At 35.1% G+C, this 8445-nt stretch overlaps 1 protein-coding gene across 1 annotated transcript in view; it reads left to right on the top strand.

Annotated features, from left to right (window-relative positions):
• Positions 1–3825: 3825 nt before the first annotated feature.
• The window catches only part of LOC119609688 (nesprin-1-like), a gene marked incomplete at its 3' end in the record, with an annotated part of 65277 nt that continues 60657 nt past the window's right edge, over positions 3826–8445 (top strand). Inside the window, exon 1 of the mRNA XM_037964561.1 lies at positions 3826–6669. Within this exon, the coding sequence (XP_037820489.1) occupies positions 4500–6669 (2170 nt within the window). The remainder of the gene's footprint in view (positions 6670–8445) is intronic.

The raw sequence follows: 8445 nt of genomic DNA, 5'->3' as shown, positions 1-8445 counted from the left end.
ATAGCATGTCATCAATCAATGTTTGCAAAACATGGTGTTCAGGGGTTTCAAATTTGACTGTAAGCATGAGTTCATGCAAAGCAGCGTTGTCAAAAAATTTAGGATTTGGAGTAATGTTATACCCTGCAGCACCTAAGATTTGCACTAAAATACACATGTTTTTGAAGAATTGATCCTAACCTCAATATGCTGAAAATTCAATCCATTTTAGATCTTTTCTTAAGAAGCCTCGACTTCATGAAATATTTCTATAAATTCTCTATATTTACACAAATAATCATTGTTTTATTATTTAATTAAGATATAATTTTAAAATTAACACCTTTTCCATAGAAAGGTGTCTTTATCTTTAGTGTGAAATACAAATTAACGATAAGATTTTATAAAGTTTTAACTCATTTTTCTTCTTCACTTCATTGAATATTTGTTGTAATCATCCATTATCAATTGTATCTACAATTTGATAGTCTTATAACTTGTGTTTTTCACGTACCAATCTAAAAAAAAGTACTATTATCACTAGTTGGGGTACGTACTTTTTCGTGATGTTTTTTCATTCATAACATAAAACATCACATACTTGTGTACATACATTATGTACATATGTATTTACATTCTGAGCATTTTATTGCTGGAATGTTAAAATAAAAAACAATAAAAAACTTAGTGGCAGCACCGCGAGATAAAGCTCTCTCAAATTAGACCGGTTGTTAAAAGTGTTGTCAACTATTTACAACCAATAAAATACACCAACATTCTAATGAAATCAAAACTTGTGATAAATTCTCTACATAAACTATTAAAGTTAGTTTATTGTTAAACTGTTTAATGATTTTTTAATTAAACAATTTAAAACAGCAATAGAGATAATCATTAACTCTTTGAGTGAAATGTTACAAACTGATTAAATTCCAGATTACTTGTGAACTCTTAAATTAGAACTGATTCCATAAAAGATTACCAGGGATATGTTATGAAATCTATTGATCCACTATTATATAAGTACAGGACATCTATTTTCAGCAAAACTGAAATTTCTGTATTTAGTGTTTTTAAAAACGCTTAAAACTAGAAAGTAATAAAGAGTTAACTTTATACCGTTAACACCAGGCATGGGAAACTGAAATTTATAAATAAAATACATAGTTCTAAATTATAACAAAAATAAGCACTTTTTAGATTTGAAAGTACTAAAGCATTTTTCAGCTGGATTATTGACTATACTACATGGTAGACTATAGACTAGACAAAAACTGTACCGTAGACTAGACTAACGACTAGATTATAGACTTGACTATAGGCTAGACTATAGACAAGACTTTAGACTAGACAATAAACTAGACTATAGATTAGGCTGTAGACTGGACTATAGACTAGACTATAGACTAGACTATAGACTAGACTATAGATTAGACAATAGACTAGACTATAGACTAGACTATAGAATAGACTATAGACTAGACTATAGACTAGACTATAGACTAGACTATAGGCTAGACTATAGACTAGACTATAGACTAGACTATAGACTAGACTATAGACTAGACTATAGAATAGACTATAGACTAGACTATAGAATAGACTATAGACTAGACTATAGACTAAACTATAGACTAGACTACAGACCAGACTACATACTAGACTATAGACTAGACTACATACTAGACTATATACTAGACTATAGACTAGACTATAGACTAGACTATAGACTAGACTATAGACTAGACTATAGACTAGGCTATAGACTAGACTATAGACTAGACTATAGACTAGACTATAGACTAGACTATAGACTAGACTATAGACTAGACTATAGACTAGACTACATACTAGACTATATACTAGACTATAGACTAGACTATAGACTAGACTATAGACTAGACTATAGACTAGACTATAGACTAGACTATAGACTAGACTATAGACTAGACTATAGACTAGACTATAGACTAGACTATAGACTAGACTATAGACTAGACTATAGACTAGACTATAGACTAGACTATAGACTAGACTATAGACTAGACTATAGACTAGACTATAGACTAGACTATAGACTAGACTATAGACTAGACTATAGACTAGACTATAGACTAGACTATAGACTAGACTATAGACTAGACTATAGACTAGACTATAGACTAGACTATAGACTAGACTATAGACTAGACTATAGACTAGACTATAGACTAGACTATAGACTAGACTATAGACTAGACTATAGACTAGACTATAGACTAGACTATAGACTAGACTATAGACTAGACTATAGACTAGACTATAGACTAGACTATAGACTAGACTATAGACTAGACTATAGACTAGACTATAGACTAGACTATAGACTAGACTATAGACTAGACTATAGACTAGACTATAGACTAGACTATAGACTAGACTATAGACTAGACTATAGACTAGACTATAGACTAGACTATAGACTAGACTATAGACTAGACTATAGACTAGACTATAGACTAGACTATAGACTAGACTATAGACTAGACTATAGACTAGACTATAGACTAGACTATAGACTAGACTATAGACTAGACTATAGACTAGACTATAGACTAGACTATAGACTAGACTATAGACTAGACTATAGACTAGACTATAGACTATAGACTATAGACTAGACTATAGACTAGACTATAGACTAGACTATAGACTAGACTATAGACTAGACTATAGACTAGACTATAGACTAGACTATAGACTAGACTATAGACTAGACTATAGACTAGACTATAGACTAGACTATAGACTAGACTATAGACTAGACTATAGACTAGACTATAGACTAGACTATAGACTAGACTATAGACTAGACTATAGACTAGACTATAGACTAGACTATAGACTAGACTATAGACTAGACTATAGACTAGACTATAGACTAGACTATAGACTAGACTATAGACTAGACTATAGACTAGACTATAGACTAGACTATAGACTAGACTATAGACTAGACTATAGACTAGACTATAGACTAGACTATAGACTAGACTATAGACTAGACTATAGACTAGACTATAGACTAGACTATAGACTAGACTATAGACTAGACTATAGACTAGACTATAGACTAGACTATAGACTAGACTATAGACTAGACTATAGACTAGACTATAGACTAGACTATAGACTAGACTATAGACTAGACTATAGACTAGACTATATACTAGACTATAGACTAGACTATATACTAGACTATAGACTAGACTATAGACTAGACTATAGACTAGACTATAGACTAGACTATAGACTAGACTATAGACTAGACTATAGACTAGAATATAGACTAGACTATAGACTAGACTAAACTTTAGACTAGGGTATAGACTAGACTATAGACTAGACTACAGACTAGACTATAGACTAGACTACAGACTAGACTATTGACTAGACTATAGACTAGACTATAGACTAGACTATAGACTAGACTATAGACTAGACTATAGACTAGACTATAGACTAGACTATAAACTAGACTATAGACTAGACTATAGTGGAAAAAAATATCCAAAAGTGTCTTAGGGTACCGAAGTATTTTTTTTATAACAAAAAGTACTAAACCACTTCAATTTCCATACCTGATAGAGCGTAATAAAGAGTTAACTTAGCACCGCTACCACCAAAATACGTTTACTCTCAAGCTACGCAATTTACTCTCACACCCTGTTTTGTCACTACTACTATCTCTACTACTTTACTATAGCATTTTTAACACAAACAAAAACTGTATTTGTTTTGTTTTTGTCTATTGAAAAATAACTGCGCACTCAAGGTATGTACAATAAGTTCGACTCAAAATTGATTCAGTAACGAAACGGCTTTCAGCCGCAACGGATTGGAAAAAAAAAATAAATTGAAACTATAAAAAATATATATTCAACCAACGAGTTAGAACGTTGTTTTGAAAAGAGATGAGAAAAAGCAAAAAAATACATAATGTGTAAAAGATGATTTTTATTAATTGTATTTGAAAAGCATTAGCATTTGTTATAAAATAACAAAATTTAAAAAAATTGCCCTAATGAGGCCTTAAAAAAGGAGTGAAAAATAAAGTAGTTGAAGTGAAAAAAACCAGTTTAAAATTGGGTTATTAAAATATAAAGACTACACTTGCATTTTATGGATAATAGAAAAAAAGTAATAGAAATCCTAAAAAAAGTACCTAATTAGAGAAAAAAGGAATTGTGTAAAAAGCAAATAGTTAAAGTGGTTTAATAAAGTTAAAGATTTAATAAAAATATCTGTTCCAATTAGAAAAAAAGTGTACTACCGAAATTAATAGTACTAGCGGTTCGTGTGTGTACTTTTGCCGGCATTCGTAGCTTAAAGTGTATACGATACGATACATCCTAGAGGAAAAATCAATTTTTGTTCCGATTACTTTTCTCTAGAGTGGAGGCATGTTGTTTGGATGTGTAGTGTATGAGCCAGTGTATTGATTGAGTGTGAATAAAACGTGGAGTAAATGCTAGACGACCATGGATAAGACAACAGATGAGAGACATGAAGAAGACCCGCCACCACCAATAATGGGGGTGGGTGAGGCCAAGCGACCCATACCGGCAGTGCGCAAACGTCGTTTAGGGCAAACAGCTGTTGAAACGTCATCGACTGCAGATGATACTCAACCATATGTTAGCCAAGGCCAAATGCAGCAGGATTTTGAGACCATTGAAGAAGCAAGCAATACAGGATTTGTGTATGATGACTCGATGCAAGAGACATCGTCTACTATATCCCGCACCATAACGAAAACTATTAGGACAACTACTTCCAGTTCCCATGAGTATTTGATGGAAGAAGGTTTTGATACCCTGGGAAGACCTAAGACACCTACCACACCTTTACGTTTAAAGCAAAAAGTGGCCATTTATGAAAAGGCCTGGCACTCGGGTGAGATGGGTGGTATAAAAAGATCAGCGGAACATATGAGCCAGGAGAGCATACGCAGCTCTACTGATGCCACGGATATTGATATAAATATTGATTCGGATAATCCTTTTGATATAGATGTTTATGAGATTGAAAAACGTTTACGGGAAGAACGTAAACGTGGTCTGGCTGAAGCTGAGGCTGCCAAATTGGCTTTTCAGCAGATCCAATTAAGGGCCACACCTCTATCGCCTGCCCGTAAAGTGGAAATACATGAAGAACACACTGCTAGTCCTTTTAATGTTACCCTCAAGACCACCAGTAAAATTTCACCGGGAGCGGTAACAGGACGCATTGAATTAGAAGAACATTCCCCCAAAAGTCCGTTTAATGTAACATTACGCACAACTCAGCGTTATCGCAGAAATCCTGCCACTCCAGAGGAATTACAACAAGCATCACCTTTCAATGTTACTTTACGCACCACAAAAAGACATTCCACTTCACCAAATCCCACAGCCGTGGATGGTAAATTGGCCTCGGCTAGATTCTTGGAGGGCGAAAAAACCGTTCGGGAAGTTATATCGGCCGATGGAGTAAAAACCATAGTCACCTCCTCTATGACTAGTGATGGTCGTAAGCATGAGGAGAAAATCTTTCGTCATGGTGAGGGTTACTTCTCACCACGTGCTTCTCCTCAGCGTGAAATGAGAGCCACTACCCCTTCGCGTTCGGTAGATATGACCGCTGGAGGTCGAAGGATACTTATAAAATTGGAAAACGAACAGGAACAAATGGATATGTATAGTACCGATGATTCCTTCGATGTAACTGATTATAAAGTAACAAGTGAACGTCACTTTAAGACTACTGCTGGCGGCGAAACCGTTACTCTAGAAACACCCCCTAACATTGACATTATTGTTGGCACAACTAGCAACCACCCTAAACGTCGTACGGTAAGCCTGGAAACCAAACATGAACAAATGCCATGGCAAACGCAACAACACTATACCAATACCTCTTCTACGTCCTCCTCCTCTACAGCTGCCTACACTACCAAGACTACCACGAAAATAACAACAACGTCCCGTCAGCAACGTGAATCATTGGAAAGCGATGAAACTTCTGTGAAAAATATCAGTATTTCGAAAACGATACAATCGCAAGGTTCTACGTCTCCAGAAGAATCGCATAGATTTGTAACAAAACAAACTATTACTGGCTTGCCCCCGTCCCCAACATCCCCCACGGTCTCCTCTAGGATTGGTAAATCGGTAACAAAAACAACAACGGCTACGCACAAGCTAACGAAACTAGAAAACGAAACGTCACCACCACCAGAGCATGAAGCTTTAAGAAAACGTCTTGAAATAGTGGGTTATGGTCGCGACGGTCTCGGTCACGGTACTGGTGAACTCGGCTATAAAACGGATAAATTACGCGAAACGCAAAGTGACGATTCCGACACCGAAGGTGCTACAGCCAGTAGTATTGTGATTGTACCAACTGGCTCTTCGGTAATACCGGCAAGTGCAAGTGTAGCAACATCAGCAATAACTCCAACGAAAGCTGGCGGCACTGTAAGTGCCTCTAGCAGTACTACCAGTACTTTGCATAAGTCTCTGACTCCGACTCAGACACAACAACAACAAAGTACTACGACGACGTCTCAGACGTCCGCCAACGAATATCAAGAAATCCAATCCACAATGGCAGCAATACAATTTGCACGCAGTAACTCTCAATATGATACGCACATCAAGGAGAAAAGAGGTAAAAAGAAAATGAAAAACAAAAATACAACTTGTAGTAGACATTAATCATTTTGCCCACAAATTTATCTAACTTTATACTTGCATTAACTACATACTTGCACATGTGTCAAAATCCGGGGATGGAAAGTTTAGTATTATTGTACTTTTTTTTGACAATGAACGTTATGTATATTAGAATGGTCCCTAAATATAATTTGCTGATGTTCATATCGAATACGAATATTTAGTTAATTTTAATATACTATTTCCCAAAATGTTTGCCCTTAAGCTGGACCGCAGGTTAAAAAAAGTTTACCAGTTTTATTGACTAGTCAGTAGACCAGTCAATATACTCCATAGACTAGCCAATAGGCCAGTAGTTAGACTAGTACATAACCAGTTTATATACTAGTCAATAGACTAATCCATAGACTGGTCGATAGTTTAGTCAATAGACCAGTTCGTGGACTAGTCCATAGACTACCCAATAGACCAGTCCATAGACTAGTCATCAGTCAAGAGACTGGTAATTGTACTAGTCCATAGACCAGTCAAGAGTATAGTCGTTAGACTAGTCCATAGACCGGTTTATATACTATATAATATTATAATACTATCAATAGACTAATCCATAGACTGGTCGATAGTCTAGTAATAGACCAGTTCGTGGACTAGTCAATGGACTAGTCTATAGACTAGTCAATAGACTGGTCCATAGATTAGTCCATAGACTAGCCAAGAGACTAGCCAATATACTAGTCCATATACCAGTTTATATACTAGTCAATAAACTATCCATAAACATAGTCAATAGACTAGTCCATAGACTAGTGAATATACCAGTTCGTAGACTTGTAAATAGATTAGTCCATAGACTTGTAAATAGATTAGTCCATAGACTTATTCGTAGGCTAATCCATAGACAAGTCAATAGTCATGTCCACTGACTAGTCCATACACTAGTCAGTAGTCCAGTTCATAGACTACTTAATAGTCTATTCCATATAAAAGTCAATAAATTATTGACTTTCAACTCAATAGACTAGTCCATAGACTATTCAATATACTAGACAATAGTCTAGTTCATAGACTTGTTCATAGACAAGTCGATAGTCAAGTCCATAGTCTAGACAATAGAATAGTCAATTGACTTTTCAAGAGGGCAGTCCATTGACTAATTCATAGACTAGGCAATAGTATCCAAAGACTAGTTAATAGTCTAGCCCAAAGGCCAGTCTATAGACAAGTTGATAGTCTAGTCAATAGAATATTTCATTGGCATGTCAATAGTCTAGTCCATAGACTAGTCAATAGCCTAGTTTATAGACTAGTCAATAGTCTAGTATAGTCAACTAGCATAGACTAATCAATAATAATACTAATCAATAGACTAGTTCATAGACAAGTCAATATGCTAGTCTAAGACTAGCGTGTATACTAGATCAAGGACTAGTCTATAATATAGTCCATTGACTAGTTAATATTCAAGTCCATAGTCTAGTCAATAGTCGAATCCATAAAATTGTCAATATTCCAATCCAAAGACTAGTCCATGGACAAGTCGTTAGACTAGTCAATAGACTATTTCATTGACTAGTCAATAGTCTTGGCCATAGACTAATCAATAGTGAAGTCCATAAACAAGTAAATAGACTAGTCAATAGAGTATTACATTGACTAATCAATAGTCTAGTCCGTAGACTAGTCAATAGACCCCTAGACTAGTCTGTATACTAGTCAATAGACAGAAAATAATTTCTTTATTCTCTTTTGGATAAGAGTTAGCTTTCTTTTA

The sequence above is a fragment of the Lucilia sericata genome, unplaced genomic scaffold (genome assembly GCF_015586225.1).
Source record: "Lucilia sericata isolate MDLA Ls3-8-SP2 unplaced genomic scaffold, ASM1558622v1 Contig001036F_arrow, whole genome shotgun sequence".
In the NCBI taxonomy this organism is placed as follows: Eukaryota; Metazoa; Arthropoda; class Insecta; order Diptera; family Calliphoridae; genus Lucilia; species Lucilia sericata.
The sequence above is the reverse complement of the archived record's forward strand: the minus strand, read 5'-3'. Positions and strand labels throughout refer to the sequence as shown.